At 42.4% G+C, this 18,133-nt stretch overlaps 4 protein-coding genes across 6 annotated transcripts; 2 read left to right on the top strand and 2 right to left on the bottom strand.

The window, feature by feature from the left end:
* Positions 1–480: 480 nt before the first annotated feature.
* LOC132205461 (histone-lysine N-methyltransferase ASH1L) lies at positions 481–13,725 on the bottom strand. 3 transcript variants are annotated; one of them, XM_059634512.1, is made up of 18 exons: positions 13,450–13,725; positions 12,900–12,985; positions 12,726–12,843; positions 12,506–12,664; positions 12,285–12,446; positions 12,027–12,224; positions 11,500–11,727; positions 8,591–8,755; positions 8,192–8,453; positions 6,938–8,123; positions 6,670–6,880; positions 5,121–6,612; positions 3,836–5,029; positions 3,477–3,773; positions 3,271–3,418; positions 2,721–3,075; positions 2,524–2,667; positions 481–2,396 (listed from the first exon to the last, which is right to left on the bottom strand). In XM_059634512.1, exons 3-18 carry the CDS (start codon positions 12,810–12,812, stop codon positions 2,253–2,255), a joined length of 6,432 nt encoding a protein of 2,143 aa, XP_059490495.1. In that variant the 5' UTR covers positions 12,813–12,843; positions 12,900–12,985; positions 13,450–13,725; the 3' UTR covers positions 481–2,252. The 3 variants fall into 3 exon arrangements, with proteins under 3 accessions (XP_059490495.1, XP_059490496.1, XP_059490497.1); XM_059634513.1 differs by lacking the exon at positions 13,450–13,725 and adding an exon at positions 13,281–13,429; XM_059634514.1 differs by lacking the exons at positions 11,500–11,727; positions 12,027–12,224; positions 12,285–12,446; ... (2 more) ...; positions 12,900–12,985; positions 13,450–13,725 and adding an exon at positions 10,570–10,851.
* Positions 13,726–14,013: 288 nt separating this feature from the next.
* On the top strand, positions 14,014–14,626 carry LOC132205222 (sorting nexin-24-like). Its single transcript, XM_059634165.1, has 3 exons — positions 14,014–14,160; positions 14,217–14,398; positions 14,452–14,626. Exons 1-3 carry the CDS (start codon positions 14,014–14,016, stop codon positions 14,624–14,626), a joined length of 504 nt encoding a protein of 167 aa, XP_059490148.1.
* Positions 14,497–16,366, top strand: LOC132205462 (uncharacterized). Its single transcript, XM_059634515.1, has 3 exons — positions 14,497–14,637; positions 14,697–15,082; positions 15,207–16,366. Exons 2-3 carry the CDS (start codon positions 14,699–14,701, stop codon positions 16,095–16,097), a joined length of 1,275 nt encoding a protein of 424 aa, XP_059490498.1. The 5' UTR covers positions 14,497–14,637; positions 14,697–14,698; the 3' UTR covers positions 16,098–16,366.
* Positions 16,367–16,501: 135 nt separating this feature from the next.
* On the bottom strand, positions 16,502–17,943 carry LOC132205463 (transcription factor E2F4-like). The gene is made up of 3 exons (XM_059634516.1): positions 17,784–17,943; positions 17,159–17,724; positions 16,502–17,102 (listed from the first exon to the last, which is right to left on the bottom strand). The coding sequence occupies exons 2-3, from the start codon at positions 17,696–17,698 to the stop codon at positions 16,731–16,733; spliced, it is 912 nt and encodes a 303-aa protein (XP_059490499.1). The 5' UTR covers positions 17,699–17,724; positions 17,784–17,943; the 3' UTR covers positions 16,502–16,730.
* Positions 17,944–18,133: the final 190 nt, after the last annotated feature.

The following is an 18,133-nucleotide window of genomic DNA, read 5'->3' as shown; positions in this document are numbered from 1 at the left end:
TCGACAAAATTTAGGGCACAAAAAATATTTGCAAATTATTTAAAAAAAAAAATTGAAAGATAAGAAAGTGGAAAATATTTATTGAAATTTTATTAAAAAATGAAATTTCCTATTCTGGTAATTTAGTGGCCCTGATCAATTTATTAGTCTCTTTGGAGAGGTTTCTTTTAAAAAAGCAAAGCTAAAAATACCACAATGTAAAAAAAGTGATAACTCCGGAACAAATATGTAGTAAATTTTGTCTATTCAAGGCTTTACTTAATCGACAATATCATAAAATTTATAAAAGAATTTGTTAGTAAATAATTATGCCATAAAAGTATTGAAAAAAAATTGCCGGTATGTAATTACTATTAGATATTTTTTGTATAACAAACAATGACAAGGAAGAAATTAAAACATAAATGAATTTGCTGAAATTTTAAATATAATTTCAAGTAAGATTTTCAATAATTGGAGTTTTGGTTTTGACACTGAAAGAACAACATAATTTTTGAGCGATAATTTTATTAAAGGTTACAAAGTTAGTGATGTACAAATTAAAAGTCTGACAAAAGTTCGAATTTGGCAATTCAATATAAAAACAGATCAATGCTCCAAAGCACGCTGTTTGCTTGTTTTAAAAACAGAAACCGAATGGCACAGACAAAGTCTCAAAACATCCACCTAAGTCATGTTAAAATCAATCATTCTGGTGCTCATGTTAAAAACAAATAATCAAGCTCATTGAGCTCAAGGAGAGAGTGTGTGTGCGAAAACCAAAGTAAGAATCGACGGACAGAGGTGGAGCGGTTTTAAAAATTTGTCATAAAGCCAACGCAAAGAGATAATTACCTTAAATAATTGTACTGCAATAATTAACGAATTGAGCTTGGACGTGCACAAGACGAAAATCAACATTAATTTCATATCAATCTGCGTGCGCAACTACGATTCAAGAAAAAAAGTTCACTCACAAAGAGACAGACTACGGATAACATGGAACGGTTGCTATCGTCTGACTGAGATTAGCTACTGAAAGATCATAAGCAAAAGAAACGGCGCTGCCGGACAGAGAGAAGCCGCCTAGGAATTAATAATAACAGCTGGAGTTCAATTTTCGGTTTTAAATTAAATAGTCCGGGGTTCTTAACATTAGAAAACAAGCGTGAGTTTATAATTCACTTGGTTTGAACCAAAACAATAATTATAACAAAGACGTGAATTCTTTATAGGAGAACAAATTAATTAAGTAGGGGAGGCCGCTCCCCTGACCAAGAAGCTACGACGAGGTAAATTAATTAAAGTTCGCTGCTAGTCGGACAAACAACTTTAAATTGTGTATTAAATACTGTTCTTGCTCACTTATTTCTTTTATTTACATATTACCTCGACCAAATATCAACTCCGTTTAATCAATCAACTCTTCCTCTTACTTGTAAAAATGCCAAATGACTTCTTTAAATATATGCTAGTTTAATTCCTCAGCCTTGCAATGAATTTTAATTATGAGATTAAAATTTCCCTACTTGCTCTGCGCCTCCAACAACTACATGTGCCGGCTATTTAACTGCATGAAAAATATTCACCATCCATTAGTGACTAGCATAAAAATATAATTTCCTGGAATTTTAGCTTCGAAAATGACTCAACCACTTTCTTAATTTTTCCATTTTACTTTGTACTGGTTCACCAAAAAGTCAAATTATTGACAACATTGCCACAGTGTAATGGCCGGCAAATTTCATCTTTTCGAACTCAAAATTTGGCAGCGAAATCCACCTTCCTCCGAAGGCAAGTAGTAGTCAGGAACAATCATTCAACGTTTAAAATTAACAAACTTGCATTAGAGATACAGCACAAGTGGGAATTAGTTGCTGCCAGAAGGTACTTGTTTAAGAAATGCTGCCAAAGGGCTTTTGTGATTCCAGAGTAATGCTGCAATTGATTTGTGGATTTCGTCTTAGTCAAAACAATAGATTAGTTAATTATCATTAGCATGAAAGAGAGGAAACGGCCAAACTTGCTTATTTCTTCATCTTCTTCTTCATTGCGAGGGGGGGTTCCTTCCGATTGAAATATCACAGCGTGTTGTCTCAAAATTTACACTTGAGGGCTTCCGAAGAAACACTCGACTTAACCGGTTTAAAGTTTTTTCTGCTCCTGCGTCGGGTGGAAGGACGGCTGGTAGAGGCGGTGACGGAGCTGCTGGTCGTGGCCAAGTAAGTGAACGGTTGTCCCTCACAGCAGCCACAGACCCGCTTCCGTCTTCCTCAAGAACTCTGCAAGGGTGTCGGTTTTTTGCGCTGCCTCTTGCTCTGTTCCAGCAAATAGGACACGTCCAGGGGCTGCTTGCACTGCTGCTTGTCCAACAGCTTCAAAAGCACTCCATTCAGTCGATCAATCTGGTTAGCTCTCTGAAAATAAAATTTTGTAAATTAAATGTTTGTTTTAATCAAGAGTTATGTGGTCAGAAATAATACTAATTAAAAAAATTCAATTTGTCTTAAGTATTGAGAATTGTGCTTTGTGAAGGACACTAACCTTCACAGCAGGAGAGACTTTGATTGTAGTTATTTGCGTCGAAATCCTTCTCTGACTAGGCTTTGGATGATCTGCCCTGCTACCACCGTCCTCATCGCGACCCTTGCTTTTGGATCTCGGGGCTGCACTGTCAGTTGGATGAGGCTGTTTATAAACATAGAATTAGTTATTGAAGAATATTTTTGGTTTAGCATTACCGTGTAGGATCTGACTGGTTTGAGTTTGGCCTCGAACGACTCAAACGCATAAGACTTCATGGAAATGTGGCAAACGCTTTGTTTGGCAGTTTTGGCAGGCAGTTTGGCAAACAGGTGGGCAGTTTTGTCAACTCGGAACTCGCAGATGTAGACGTGCTCCTCCTTGGCACCGATGGGCCGACCTTTGCAGTAGGTGGCCAAGTCCAGCACCCAGCACTGGTCCAAGATGAGGTCAAAGGACACCTTCTCATACAGAGGGACTCTCATCACCTCATTCGGGAAGAAGCGGCGCGACGGTTCATGGAAGGTTTCATGCGGACGCAGGTAGTGATGTCCAAATGCAAACCTTTTTCCACTAGAAAACCAAAATAGAATTGATTCAGAATTTTTAAGTGCTTTAGGCCAAGACAACAAACGAATCTGTAATTTTTCCTTTTTAAGATTTGATTCAAACTTAAGCAATTTAAACATAAAAAATATGTAATAAATACATTCAAAACAATAAATATTTTTCTGAATTTTTTTTTGTCTAATAAAAAAATCAGCTTACTCTTCAATGAAAAGTCTCTCAATCCTGAAAATGTCACAGTCCTCAGGCATGGCATTTTTCAGAGTTTTGTATGTGTGCTTTTGAGGCGGCATAGACGGGTCAGTGATGTCGTCACGGTCAATGTCCCTCAAAACATAAACTGTATCACCTGCAAAACGTTTTCCAAGTATTAGAGAACCTGCTATGCTTCTATCCGTATAACTAACCAATTCTAAGTTGCAACTCCTCCCTCATCAAAGAGATGAAATACGTTTGACCGTCTTCAGCATACTCGGGGATGGGGTGCATTAAAATGTCTCTGGTGACAGGCCTTGGACTGCACTGCTCGCATAGATAGTGCTCGACCGAGCTGTCAGCCTTGACGCAGTCGCCGTGCTGCCAGACAAGGCACCGTTCACACTGGATCATGAGACCCTCGTCCATGAACAGGCCGCAAATGCAGCGGATCACATCTTCTTCACCGTCAACAACTACTTTCTTGGCACCAGCTTGCAGTTTGTTTCCTACAACACAAATTTGGATAGGTTATTTCCTGAAATAAAGTAACTGAAGTAAAATTACTCACCAGGAGTATTCTTTTTCTCTGAGTAGAACGAGGTAGGTGGCATCTCCCCGAGAATATCCTCAAGCTGTGACAGAATTGACTGTTTTGCGCCGTTATAAGATTTTCTCAGTCTAGCGGCCATGATGCCCAGTTTGGACGTCCTGCCGTGGAACACAATGTTATTGGTGAAGAGGCGGCCAAAGTCCTGGTCGAAAGCCTCGACGGTCGTGTACGTCCCACTAGTGATGTTCTTTTCAATCATGGTCAGGTCAATGGGCTCCTGCACCCTCTCAAAGTAGAGAGGCGCCTTTTTCTTAGAGGGCAAAGTCAAAAAGGGCTGACAGAGCAGCTCACCAACTTCATCCTTGGCAGTGGTCACCACCATGTAGAGGTCCTTGAATGTGTAGGCCAGTCTGGCAACCTTGTTCAGCTCAGGGTTGTCCTCGGCCTGGGCGAGTCGTCTTGTGCGGACAGAGCGCGGTGTTGAGAGAGCGTTAAGCTGGGCAAGAAAAACGTCAGCCTTGCTGGAGGCGGGAGTGGCTCTGTTGACAGCGTTTGACGCCTCCTGCTGCTCGGTGGCGTGCTTTTTCAGCTTCTCCCGGAAACGCTTCAGCTTTTCAAGATTCCTCAGCAGGAAGCAGTGGTGCTCCTGCGCAAAACAACGCTGCTGGTGTGACATGGGCTTCATCGGGGCGAACAACTGGTTGCGGATTTGCGTGTCATTCAGTTTGCCATTTCTTCGCAGCTTGCGTTTGTTCTTCCGCGAGTCCTTCTTCAGCCGACACTTGCGGTCACCCAGGAGGGGATTCACCCTCTGGTACTTGCCTCCAATCACCCCTCGGCAGTTTTCACTGCCGCACTTGCAGGGCTGGCCTTCTGCAGCGTTGAAAAGTGAGAAGTTATAGTCGTACCCGAGCTCTTCGCCAGCCTCAATGTCTCGCAAAGCAAACAGGGCCATCCTGAACAGGCCGTTCACAGACCATTTCTGCATCTCACAGTTTGGCTCACATGAGTGATTTACAAAACGACACTCGCCACCCATTCGATGGCCATCAATCACCAGTCCACCGTCAAGGTGCAGGCAATAGTGGTGCGTGTCATTGGCATATCGGGTCTCCATGCGGTTCTTGAACTCCTTTTCGCTCACCACCTCACCCACATACTCCATAATGAAATCGCCGTTCTTGATTGTCTTCTTAGTTCGCACACCCCAACCTGAAACAATAGCATTTTGTTTATGTTTAGAGATTCATTAGAAAATATTTTAAGGCTGCAGATTTTAAAAGAATTTGAAAAAAAAACTCACCTTTCTCCTTGGTCATGAATTTCTCAACTCCAGGGGCCCACTCGTGCTTCTGAATCTTTTGGTTGGAGCACTTCTCTTTGCAAGGACACAATCTGGCGATGCACTCGGAGTAGACAAGCTTGTTGATGCAATCGTCACCACATCCAACCTCTTCCGGCTTCTCTGGTGCCTTGCAGTTGCACGCCTGATGCGCCTCATACATGTGGGGCACTTTCATGTCATAGTAGATGTTAGTGCGGATCTTCTTGTAATTCCACGACGGCACCTCAGAAGCCCTTCCAGGCAGTTTGTTGTGTTCATGTTGCCACCACAAGTCATACGGCAACTCAAAGTCCACCCTCCGTTGGCGGACAAACTTTTCACTGTCAAACGGAGGGGGAAGAAGTCCGTACTTGTGTTCCTCCTTCTTGTACACCCCGTTTCGGGCTTTCGATAGCTCTGCAGGTGTTGTCTTCCTTGGCTCATCTTCTTTGAAAAAGTTAGAGAAGAGACCTGCCGTCAGGTACTTTTTCCTCCAGCGCGGCTGCGGCTTTCCCTTGCCTTCCGGATCTTGCAATTCAGAATCGGCAACAACATCAGCATTGTCGTCGTCCTTTGACAAAGAGATTTTCTGGCGTTTGGCCGCCCGCTGGCTGAGGGGAATGTTTTCAGTCACACAAACTGATACTTTTCGTTTGTTTGAAGTTTTCTTGGAAGTCTGTTGATCGGCCTGCTTAGCTTTTGTTTCTTTTGTGGCTTCTGGGGCTGGCTGTTCTTTCTTAATTTCGACAATTGGTTTCGGAAGATCAGGTTTCTCATCTAGCTGTTTCTTTGGCTTCTTTTTCTTTTTAACAGGAAAGCCTGTCCTGTTGATTGCCTTTCTCCTTTTAGCCTTCTTTTTCACAGCATTTACCGCCTTTTTCAGCAGCAGATCCTGGTCCAGTAGTTTTGTCAGTGCCACTTTCGGAGTTCCAACTGAAAGTTTCTTAGTCTTGGTCTTATTGATTAAGTCTTTCAGTGGCACATCATCCATATCAACGTCTTCCTTCTCACTTTTTACTACTGTTACATCAACAGGCTTTTCCTTCTCTTCTGCGTTAGGTGTGTTTGTGATGGTGGCTGTGATTTGATTTGTGGCTTTTAGAGCAGCAGCTCTTTTTGACAAGAGCGCCACTGGGGTGGTTGTAGGCACCTTTTTTGCAGGTACCTCCACTTTACTCTTTTTCTTCATTTCACTCAAGGGTGTGTCAAGTTCCTCGTCATTTGTGGCCGAAGGTTTGTACCTTGATATACAAGACTCAATTGCATCATCAATAGAGTTCCTGCTGGTCTTTGAATTTGATGAAGTTTTCTCTACTTTTGTTAACACAGTTTGAGAGGCGGCCTGACAAGTCTTTGCGTTGCTTGTTGGTGAAGTGGTTGGCTCTTGCGTTGAATCTACGTTTGGCACTTGACTAGGCAGGTGATAGTGACGCTTCTTCAAAGGAAGCCTCTGCTCATTGGGCTCCGCTCTCTGTAATGTGTACATTAATTAGCAAACCACTCAATTAAAATTTATTAAAAGACTGACCTTTGGTATCTCAACAGCACTTTTCTTTGCCTTCCTCTTCACCTTTTCCTTTGTTGTCGAATGTGGCGACTTTGGCGGAGGTACTTCATTTTCAGAATCCTTGTCGCTGATCTTCTCCTTCTTTTCAACAACCTTTCTTTTCTTCACCAATTTCTTTACTCGAAATATCGAAGGAAGTCTGTTTTCTCCAGGGGCTGGCAACACCAAATTCCTGAAAATAATACAAAAAATTTAACATGGAAAATTTTTTTTCGAAAAATTTATTTACTTTGATATAGTACACTTTGCTAGGGACAAAACAAGTTCCCCCAGCTGTGTAAGGTAGCTTGGGTCCTCCCGTTTGGTCTCGGTGCCACGAACATTCTTTTTTCTCTTAAATGCAATGTTCTTTTTGGTCTTGTTGAGACTGTTCTTCTTTGGTTGGTCTCCACCTCTACCAGCTTTGTGTCCGTGTTTACTGCGCTTGCTTTTCAAAGACTGAAGTTTCTTGTGCTTCCTGCCGCTCTTTGATCTTTTCTTGAACGTCAGTGACAGAGGCAGAGTTTCAGGAAGAGCACCTTCGATGGCGAACGGAATCGTAAGCGCCTTCACATTTTTCTGTCTCCACCTCCTCTTCCTGGGTATGTTATCTTTCCCGCACTTTTCCAACTTCTCATCAGTCTTCTTGTCACTCGACTTCTTCACCGTCCTTACTTTGCTCTCACTCACTTTGGCCACACGCTTCTGTGACAGCACTTCTGGCGAGTCGGTCTTTGCTTTGGTTGTCGGCGCAACCTGTTGCTTTTTCGAAGCCAACCCTCCATCTTCAGTCTTTTTGGGTCGACCTGGTCCTCGGCGGGCTTGACCATTTGGCGACTCGACGTCTGTACTGGCTTTGATTGTTGGTGCCGACTCACTGACGGACTTCTTTGGCCGACCTCTGGTCTTCTTCTCAGCTTTTGACGGCCTCCCTGGCCTTTTCTTTGCCTCACACGGAGGAGACAATTCTTTCACAGGAGGGAGGTAGTTGGGTTGAGATGAAGGGTGGTTGGGTGACGCGTGGGCCTGATTGGAGGCTGGCGAGCATGACTGGTGCACTGGAGAGCCAGCAACTGACTGAATGCCGCTGTCTGGAGAAACATTAGATTCACAGCAGTCCAGGGGGATGTACGGATCCATCTCGACCGAATTCTTTGTGTCTTCGGCAGCTCCCTCCTTCTTGCCTTTGGACCGTTTCTGTTTGGAGGAAGTTGATTCAACCTGTTCCGATTTTGCCTTGGTTGATGTTGCACTATTGTTTTCCTTCTTGTCACTTTGGGACAAAAGATTCTGCTCGAATTGCTGCAGGAGGCGTGACGAGTACATGCGAGCACCAGTGTGAGGACTCTTGGTGTCGACGTCACTGCCTTCATCTTCGTCATCACTTGAGTAGCTGTCAGCCCTGACGCGACTTCTACGACCGCCATCTGTGCAAGCTAAAAAATGACAAAAATAAAAAATTAGGTAATGTTTTTGCCGGATATCGCATGAACTAAGAACTCACAGGTACTGTCGTCGTCAACGTCTATCCTCTGGATAGCTGCACTGACTACAGTCTCGGGCAGAAGCTCGTTGTCTTCGCTACTAGACTCGCTGTCTGACGAATCGTGAGCAACAGAATTTTGCACAGCACTGATCTCTGCTGACTTTGCGGCCAGGCTTGACACATCTTCGAAGCCAAAAGGTGGCCCAGCCACGTCTTCATTTGGCCCTTCAGACGCAGAGACGTCCGGTAGAATAGCAGCTAAGTCTTCTTGATTAATCTCCTATAAATTAAAAATATTTCCCATGAAACCCTGATATGAACTAATGGTTGAAATTTTAATTAAAAAATTTTAAATAGGAATTATTAGGTAAATAATATACAAATTATTATATTAATGAACAGAATTGAGATTTCTACCTGAAGGGCATCGCCAGAGAGCTCGTGTGCCAGCTGAGATATTGCTGCCTCCGGTTGCGAGGAGCGTGCTGAAGACGAGGATGCCTGGGACACTGGCTCTTGTCCCCTCTTTCCAACTGGCCTCTGAGATTGCTGCTGCGTTTGTGAGGTGCTAGCTGACACACCCTATAAACAAAAATTACACCAAACTCCATGAATTGAATCATTTTATCATTGAAAATTTTCAAATACAATGTATTTTTGTATGAATACTTTAAAAATAAATTTTTGCAAAAGTTTGTATTCTTCTATTTTTTTAACAAAATAAGAAAATTGCCTTGTGATTTTCATTTTTTTCAGTTGTTATTTGGAAAAAATTTGATTGCTAAAAAAAGATTAAGAGCTTGTAAAAATAAATAAATACTCATGCAAATAAAATACAGTGGGCAGTGAAAGATTAGGAAGATTTGTTTGACCGTGTAATCGGCTTATTTAATCAGCTGGATTTAGTCGTTAAATCGTTTATTTGGACAGACAAAATCAACAACTCGCCCCATTGAGCGACACAGAGACTGGTTAGTCGCTTGCTCTTGACCCCGTTTTTATTCGAAGGTGCTCTCACTTTCCGCACCGGGAAGGGCACGGCGACCTCTGTCAGTGTCTGCCTCGTCCGGCGGCAGACGCGTAACTCACGGACAACCTTCTCGCGCGCGATATTAAACGCCGAATGAAAATAATAAAAAGTCAGGCGGCGAATTAAGCGTTTGCAGAATACGAAAAACGAGAGGCCGGCCGGCGTCACCTTGAGCGGCTTCCGTAAATTTGCACTTGCCAAATCGACAAACGCGCATTTCAAGGTCGAGTCGCCTATTATTGTTGTTGGCTTTGCCCGCCACAATAATAAAGCCCGAAAAGCGACACCACTCACGCAGTCCGTTTCTCACACGGCTAATTACTGAAAACGCCCTATCTGCCGGTCAGATCGGAATTTTCCTCCATTGTTATGTGAGAAATAATCTCGATCGGAATAAAATGAGTCACATTTTACGTTTTTACTCCGGCCGACGAGGTCCGAGAGTGAAAGCGATCTTCGTCTGCTGCAGTGAAACCGATTCGCCGGCCGGTGCAACGACCATATAGACACTTTGCATTATTTTATATAAATCGTGATTATTACGCCGCGCGTCTGCGGAGCAAAACTCTCTGTCAATTTAGTCGCGCAATTGCCCAAGAGAGAAAATTAAACGGCCGCGGCCTGTGTTGCCCGCGGCACTAATTAAAATGGAATAAATAAAACGAGACACGAACACGCCGAGCTGTAGAACAAGTCGGACGACGAAAAAATCACTTGAGATTCAATCAGCGTCAAGTGTGTCTATCAATCTCGATCAATTTGCAGGCACGAATCGTAATTACATGAAAAATTTAATTTAATATATAATGAAAATGGAAATAAGAGGAATCATAAATACACATATTTTAATTTTTTATGAAATATAAAGAAATAATTATTTGTTTTAAATTTACATTAAACACACAAACAAATATTAATCCAAGAAAGGAAACACTCCCCTGACATTCAAAACAAATAGTTCAAATAATAAATTAATCACACGGCTGTAAAAATTTTATATTATGCAAATAACTTATTAACAAATTGAGCTTTTACAAGTACATTTTGATATTTTTGAAGCAATTAAATGTAAACGATTTTTGCTTTACTTTTAGATTTGCAAGTTAAATGTAATGGTATGAAAAAAAAATCAACAATAACAAAAATTGTTTATTATGAAAATTCGCCAAAAAGTTTTACTTGTCAAAAACAAATTGTTATATCTATTTTCTAATGGAAGAAGAAAATTAAATAGATAAAGGTAAAAAAAATTATTCAAACATTTGTGTATTAAATTTTGTGTGCTGCCTTGGCGACGCGATTCGATAACCTTGAGCGCTGAGATTCGCGGACGAACGGCATCGCGGCCGTGCAAAAATAAAATTACCTGTTGACAGGCCCTGAGCAGGTGGCTAACCAGCTCCCAGTCCCAGGCTACGTCCGAACCGCCGTCCGCACCCTCCTTGCTTGCCAGGTTGTTGTTCTGGAGGGCGAGGAGCAGCAGCTCGGGGCCCTGCAGGCTGTTGGACGTCGGCGTCCCGCGCGTCAGTTCGCCAATCATTTTTTTTTGTCTCGAGTGAAAATAAAAATAAACAAATTCACGCGTGTTTCTGAGTGACGAGGAGCGTCATTTCGCAGCGCGCGCGCTCACCACCTCGCGTTGCCGCAGACTAATTTTGCATGACAGGAGTGGGAATTTACACCTCGGATGGTGAGAGAGACGACGCTGCCATGCCATGCATGAGCAGCACTCACTCTTCATTCTCAGGATCTTTTGAAGGTCACGCCGAGGAGCACATGGAGGCAGCGTTTCTTGTCTTTATTTTTTTACTTTTTATTTTGGCTCGCTGGCTCGCTCCCTTCCACTCAACTGCGTGGGTATATAACCGGCTGCTGTGTCGATTTTCAGCTGCCGCCAAGCAGCGTCGTACGTGAGCCACGATAATATTTGATCAAGAAAATGTAGCGCCAAAAAGCTTTGAAGAGGCGCTCCAGACCTGTCTGACGAACCTCGCCATTAAATTTGCATAATTTCCCCCCATTCGCAAGCGCTCATACTTGTGGTACATGACTTTGCAAATCTCAACCATTCTTGTATTACAAATATTAGAATTCAATTTTTTTTTTAACTATCCGTAATTATCTTGAATTCTAAAAAAAAAAAAAAATTCCACGATAATAAAAATGGAAACTTAATTTTCAGCTAAAAATTTTAATTGAAATCTATTTAATATTTTAATGGTTTTATAATAAAAAATAAAAACCATGATAAATAATTTGTGAAGAGATATCAGAGAATTAATTCAAAATATCCTACCTTAGTTTCTTCCTTCTTGCGTGGCCTGAGTCGAGATATCCTGGGGTTCGGGATCACCTGCTTCTTTTCCTGAGTAGCTGCTTGATTGTTATCACTTTTGGCCTGCGTCGCTTGTGCAGGTGGCGATGGCTCTTTTGTTGGAGCACTTTTCTGTGGCTCTTTCAATGCAGAGCCCTTCTGCTCGCCCTGACGAGCCGAGGTAGTTGAGATTTTCAACTTTAAGCCGCCCTGCAACAAATAAAAAATATTTTAATGAATAAAAATCGAGTTATGAAATAATAGTTTTCATTTTGCTAAACATCCAGTTTTGACTAAGAAATTAAATAATATGCTTACATTTATTTACACAAGCTTATTTACAAATTGGATTTTTAATCATACTTGAATAAGAGTGAACTTCAGTAAACTGTTTAAAATTTGTGTGCAACGAACCCAACAATTTGTTTAATGGTCTTATATTTTGTTATCTTTTAAATATTTTAATCCGATTTAAACCCTTGATAAACAAAGCAAAAAAATGCCCTAACCTGCTCAAAATTGGTTTCTCGGATGGAGAACACCTGTTGTGGCGGATCAACAGGAGAGGCTGGTCTGCTGCAAGTTGTGTACGACGAATCAGAGCCGGAAGATGACGAACAATTACTTTTGGTGTCACAAACATCACTGTCATCGTCTCTGTCAGAAGATTCACCGTCGTCTGATGAACTCGAACTGCTTGCCGATCCCTAAATATATGTATTATATTAAGGAAAGTTCTATGGCAATAATTGACTGGTTAAATTTACATCTGCAATGGATCCGCTGTCGTCTCCACAGTCAGAACTGCTCCCAGATGACTCGTTATCACTTTGCTCGCCGCTATCGCTTTCATTTCCATCTCTATCTCCACCATTGGAATTCCAGGGTTCACTCAAAGTGTAAGGAACTTTTGTAGTAGATGGGGAGCCCTGTTTAATAAAAATTTTATTTACTTTTCTTTTAATTGTTCCATTTTTAAAAACCAAACCTTAAAAGCAGACATGTCAACTGTCGATGGCTGCTCATCTGGCTCGGTGTCTTCAGTTGGATGTAGGAATAGTTTTGACCAGTCCGTATTGCCACACTGGCCAATTATTGGATGACCATCAACTCCAGGCCTGTCCCCCTCCAGACCAGGCACCAAGAACTGAAATTTAGTCATGCAAGTTTTGAGATTTTATCAAATTAATTTTGTATTGAAAACTGACCTTTTTGCTCTTTGGCGATGTTGGAGAGCTAAGCTTCTGGAAAACAGGCGACAATGCAATCGAACCTTTGTCCGTCTGCTGGGACATGCTGATTTCAATTAGACATTCACCGTAGATCCTGCAGATTTCCAAAATCAGATCAAATAGAAACAAATATTATTTGCAAACACTTACGTTCAGTAATTTGATGATTCGGCGTGTAGTTTTAACCCGAAGGTTGGCACAACAACCATTATTGAATCCGCGTCTAGCAAATTATGCTGGAAAAATTAAATTTGAATATTAGTTTGAAAAATCTATCTTGGCCGAGATAAATTTTAATGACGAAGAAAAGATTACGGGGGTCAAAGTGGTCAAACCAAGATGTCTTTGTCTACGATGGAGGTGCGAAATTGTATCAACAAAGCGGGTTTTTGACTTAAAAAAACGCGTGCCGCCGAATTTGCGTGTGAATCGAGACGAATATCGTGTTGACGTTATTTTTAGCACGTCCGTCGAGTGGTATAAGGCGAGATAAATCGCGAGAACCGCAAATAGACGCCTGTGCGTGCATACATAATTAGTTGTTCGATTATCGATGCAATTACAACGCATTCATCTCGGTCGACAGGCGAAGCCGAATTCTCGACACGCTTGATCGTCGGCGGCCGGTCGGACAGATCGAGTGCACATGAATCAGCGGCCATAAATTAAGCTGCAATTAGCGCATCATGCAAATGTTTACCTTCGACACTATGCACCATCTCCCTGCTCACTCAAAACGGATATAAACATAATACATTACAAAATGGCGGCGATCATTCTTGACCAAGGAAGTTATCGTTGGCGAGGGACAGTTTTGCGCTGCCGCGCCGTGAGAGGGTAGCACGCAAACAAAAACAGGGGGATCCGTCGTGCAATTCGCGGACGGCCCAGGGGTCGCGTAATTTTTTTAATTCGCACAGCGCCAAGGTTCAAAAGTTGTCTCTTGCGCCAATGACGTATGTGGGCGGCGCGTTATTGTAATTCGCATCCCCTATTATCTTTTGTCAAAACAACATATTTTGACCACACACCGGCGGTGTGACGTTTTCATTTTTATAACCTTGCTCTTCCGCCCTTCAACAAGACTTTCTCACTCTTCTCGTTAAATTTTCTGCTTTGACGTGATTAATAACGTGAGGTCAAAGGTTGACTCGATTGAGCAGCTGGTCTTACAAGTCAGACTGTCCAGGACTCGCTGCTTTATTGTTTTGAATGCAAACTGCGCGGAAGAAATGATCTGGAATTTTATCTATTTTATGATGATATGAGCACATTGTACATTTCTCAATATCGGCTAGTCGAAGTCGCACACGTAAAACCGCACTACGTCTACGTAGTTGACATTTTTCACTCTGGCAAGAAGTACTCTGTGGAAAAGAGATACAGCGCCTTCCACTCGCTCCATCGAGAGGTTTATTTTTTATTATTTTTTTTTCAAGAAAAAAATTACATGTGTGATTTTTACAGCTTCGGGCCCATTACCAGACTCCAGTATTTCCTCCGAAACGAGTGAGAAACACGCAGCCCAAGGTTTTGGAGCAGAGACGACTTGGCCTGGAGCAATACCTCCAGCAAATGCTCAAGTCGGCGGCGACTAGGAAAAAAATCCTCTCGTTTTTTGGCTTGAATCTGTCCCAAGAACAAGAAGAGTAAAATTTGTGTAGAAATTTTAAAGGTCTGGTTATAATAATAATTTTTTCAGCATTTATCTGACAGACGATGTTTCGGACGAAGAGATAGATGAGCTGGGCAAACCTGTGAATCACGAGCCCATTTTCAAACACAAGCAGGACACCTATTTGGAAATTGAAACAAATAAATTTAACGACACCCTGAGTGCTAGTGTTTTGTCTGTTTTTTACGGCGACCGTCTGTAGGAAAAAATCCAGTTGGTATTTTTAATTTTAAAATAAACCGTCATTGATTTTTGTTTCTGCTAATTTATAGAAATGGTTTCCCTGAGGATTAAGCAAGTGGCCATTTTTGTGCTCATCTGGGTGGTGTACGCATCAACCTACCTGATGCGAAAGCCCTTGGGCGTCATCAAACACCTGATGGCGCAGGACATGCACCTGTCCAAGGTGCAACTCGGCTGGATGGACACGGCCATGCTGCTGCCGTATGCGGTTTTGCAGGTCATTTTCGGGCCTGTTGGAGACCAACTAGGCCCAAGGAAGACTGTCGGCATCTGCCTCTTTATCACAGGACTGAGTCTCTTGTCCTTCAGCTCGTGGGACAGTTACTTCATGTTGCTTGTCCTATTGTTCATCAGTGGTGCCGGCCAAGCTCCCTGCTGGCCTGCCTGTTGCAAATGTTTGTCGTCTTGGTTTCCTGTGAGTTGATTTTTTTTTAAATAAAATTTATTATTAATTAAAATAAAATAATTTTGGTTAAAATTTAATAGACAACTTTATCAATCGTAAAAAATGTATAAGAAAATTTCTCCCTTTTTCCCAGGATGACGCCCTGAACACTGTCTTTGGTTTCATGTCTACATCTGCTTTTGGAGGCAGCATCATCGCCTCGGCAGTGGCTGTGTACCTTCAGAAAATGTACGGCTGGCGTTACGTATTCTTCATGCCCTCCTTCCTGGTCCTCTCCCTATCCATCTGCGCCTGGCTCTTCATGAAACTACCTTCGGAGCTGCGGATCACAATTCCTGGCAAGGAGGAAAAGACTAAGAAACTTGGCTCCAACAGCAATCCAAGTTTGTACGAGTTGTGGCGCATTCCGTCTGTGTCCGAGATGGCCACAGCCATGATGTGTCTCAAACTGGTTCGCTACTCCATGTATCTCTGGCTACCCATTTACCTCTCGCAGTCTCTCAACTACCTGCCAGAACAGGCGGGGCTCTTCTCTGTTCTGTTCGACGTTGGCGCTGTCATTGGCAGTGCCATCCTGGGCTACATTGTGGACAAGTACTGGCCGAAGCACCCTCTTGTACCCGTCCTCCTCTCCGGCTTTGTAGGCATCGTGTCCTTTATCCTGTTCACCCTGACCGCTCAGTGGGGTCTCAGCTACAACTCCATTTTTATGATTGCGGCTGGGGCTGGGGTGTGCGCGCCAGATGCTCTTTTGGGAGGCTCGGTTTCTGTTTCAATTGGAGAAGCTGATGGCAGGAATTGTGGTGCAACCGTGACTGGTCTGATTAATGGATTTGGTAGTTTGGGAGCGGTCATTGAGGGGCCTCTGGTTGGACTTGTCACTGACTGGTTCGGTTGGAATGCTATGTTCCTTCTAATTATTTTCCTTTCGACTCTAGGATCGATGTGCATTTTTAAAGCCATAATGATTCAGAAAAGGCAAACCAGAAGCCGGCAGTTGTTGTTAGACCCTGAACTCAATTAGTCGTGGTGTAATAAATGATAATTACAGTGCTGTTAAAAGGATTTTTTGAATATTCTAGTTAAGAAACGCACTTTCTTTAAGTTATTGATTGCTGCAGGATTTTATTTATTTAATTTATACTGATCTCTCAGTGTTTATTAGTATTTTAACGAGTGAGATGTAAGTGATAATTTAATGTCAAATTAACTTAAGAAATAAATGTATAAGATCTGTTTGAACGTTCCATTGATAATTCCTGTTACATTCTCAATAAAATTTCCTCAAATTCACTTTCGTCTTCTGATTTCAACCTGGAACTTATACTATCTTGGAATAGGTTTGGATTTTAAAAGACAATAAAAAAAAGTTCATATCTTATCACAACTTAAATTTTCAATTACTTGAATATGGTATTAAATGAAATCTTGTAATTTTAATCTATCCAAAGCCATCATAATTTTTATTATTCATCAGCTGACATTCGTATATTGGAAAAATCATTTCAAAAACATAGCAATGGCAGGACACACTAGGTAGAGTGTGCATAATAGGGAAAACCTAGCAAATACGATATTTTTAACTGTTTTTAGTCCAGTAAATTGAACTCCACGATCTTCAGTGTGTTGTTCGGTCACAACTCAAAAGGTGTTGTGATCAGAGCTTGATGTCGAAAAGGTCACGTATACCCTCATTATCCCCAAGACTGAAATGGTAGTCTCTATCTGTGGTTGGAGGACTGAGTCTTAGAAGAGGCCACTTGTCGCAGTCGGAAACCAAGTCCTCGAAGAGCTGGTCAAAATTGTCAGCCAGCAGAGGATCTGTGTTTTCTTGGTCTGCATCCGACTTTTCCATCATTATGTCCAGCAGGTCCTCAACCTCGCTCTCCTCGGTCTTGTTTTTGCGGGTTGCCCTTCCCTTGGCGGGCCTAGGACCTTTGATCTTAACCTTCTCGTCCTCCTCCCGCTTCCTTTTTAGGTTACGTTCATTGTACTCTTCGATTGACTTTTCCTGGTCCACAATTGACACCTAGAAAATAAAGTTCAATATCACATATTATTCAAGCATTTTGTTTTCCTAATTACCAGAACAGGCCCAGCAGAAGACTTGATGCTAAAGCTGTAGCTCTTATCGCTTCCCTTAGGAACAGTCAGGGTGGCGCCAGGGGGCGCATGGATAGCCAGCAAGGTGCCTTCTGGAAAAATGTCTGCAATATCCTTGGGAGACACGTAGCTTTGTATAACATTTGACTTTTCCTCGCTGACATTCTTGATGCTCTGCTGAATCCATCGGCGATGGGTGTCGATGATTTTCTCATAATCCTCTAGCAGGCGCATTTCTTCTTTTATGATAATGAGACTCTCAGCATACTCGGCTGTGTTGGCACTGGGGCCGCCACCTTTCCATTGGATGCTGTTCTTGCTCTTCTTCTCGATCAAGCCAATGCCCTCGAGCACGTTGGTAATGTCGTAAATACGACGTTTTTGACGGACGGCCAGAATGTCGGCGGCCACCTTAAGATCGAGCACACCTTCTTTGGCCTCCTGCAGCAGCTGCACGAACCTGGTCGTCAGCAAGCCGAGGGACTTCTCGAAGCGACTTGGAGCCAACGGCGTGTCGCTCATTTTGCCTTTTGACTTCTCCACCTTGACTAGAGTTTGAGAATGTTATTGAAGAAGGAAATTATTGCAAATTTTGGGCAAAACTCACCAGAAAAGCGGGAAAATGCGGACGAAATTGGCAAGGCAAGTTTTGTCAACACAAAATTCAAATTGCTTCACTAGCGCCACCGCAAGCACGGCTGAGAGCATGCACAACAATCGGTAAAATCGTGTAGAAGATTAGAAAAAGGATTGTAAGATGCGCCATTTTAGTGGAAAATGAGCGCGATTCGTCAACAGCGGGAAACTGCCCACTTTGCCCCTCCACTATGCTGACCGCAGCGCTTGCGCATGTAATAACGCATGCATAAAAACAGGATGGAAATTAATTTTCAATTTCTCCTTTTATATCATGCTTCGCTGAAGGGTGTGGTGGTGGTGATATACAATTTTACTCAC

This window comes from Neocloeon triangulifer, unplaced genomic scaffold (assembly GCF_031216515.1).
Source record: "Neocloeon triangulifer isolate White Clay Creek 2 clone unplaced genomic scaffold, ASM3121651v1 ptg000002l, whole genome shotgun sequence".
Taxonomy (NCBI): domain Eukaryota; kingdom Metazoa; phylum Arthropoda; class Insecta; order Ephemeroptera; family Baetidae; genus Neocloeon; species Neocloeon triangulifer.
This window is presented reverse-complemented; position numbering and strand designations above follow the sequence as displayed.

Excerpts from the sequence above, each read along its gene's own strand:
- LOC132205461 (XM_059634512.1), bottom strand. The coding sequence starts at position 12,812 with ATGTCCCAGCAGACGGACAAAGGTTCGATTGCATTGTCGCCTGTTTTC. Across the intron at positions 3,419-3,476 it reads GGAGTTGCAACTTAGAATTG|GTGATACAGTTTATGTTTTG; the intron begins GTTAGTTATACG and ends AACGTTTTGCAG. Across the intron at positions 3,076-3,270 it reads GAGAGACTTTTCATTGAAGA|TGGAAAAAGGTTTGCATTTG; the intron begins GTAAGCTGATTT and ends TTGGTTTTCTAG.
- LOC132205462 (XM_059634515.1), top strand. The coding sequence starts at position 14,699 with ATGGTTTCCCTGAGGATTAAGCAAGTGGCCATTTTTGTGCTCATCTGG. Across the intron at positions 15,083-15,206 it reads GTTTGTCGTCTTGGTTTCCT|GATGACGCCCTGAACACTGT; the intron begins GTGAGTTGATTT and ends CCTTTTTCCCAG.
- LOC132205463 (XM_059634516.1), bottom strand. The coding sequence starts at position 17,698 with ATGAGCGACACGCCGTTGGCTCCAAGTCGCTTCGAGAAGTCCCTCGGC. Across the intron at positions 17,103-17,158 it reads CTTCTGCTGGGCCTGTTCTG|GTGTCAATTGTGGACCAGGA; the intron begins GTAATTAGGAAA and ends TTTATTTTCTAG.
- LOC132205222 (XM_059634165.1), top strand. The coding sequence starts at position 14,014 with ATGAGCACATTGTACATTTCTCAATATCGGCTAGTCGAAGTCGCACAC. Across the intron at positions 14,161-14,216 it reads TCCACTCGCTCCATCGAGAG|CTTCGGGCCCATTACCAGAC; the intron begins GTTTATTTTTTA and ends TGATTTTTACAG. Across the intron at positions 14,399-14,451 it reads CTGTCCCAAGAACAAGAAGA|CATTTATCTGACAGACGATG; the intron begins GTAAAATTTGTG and ends TAATTTTTTCAG.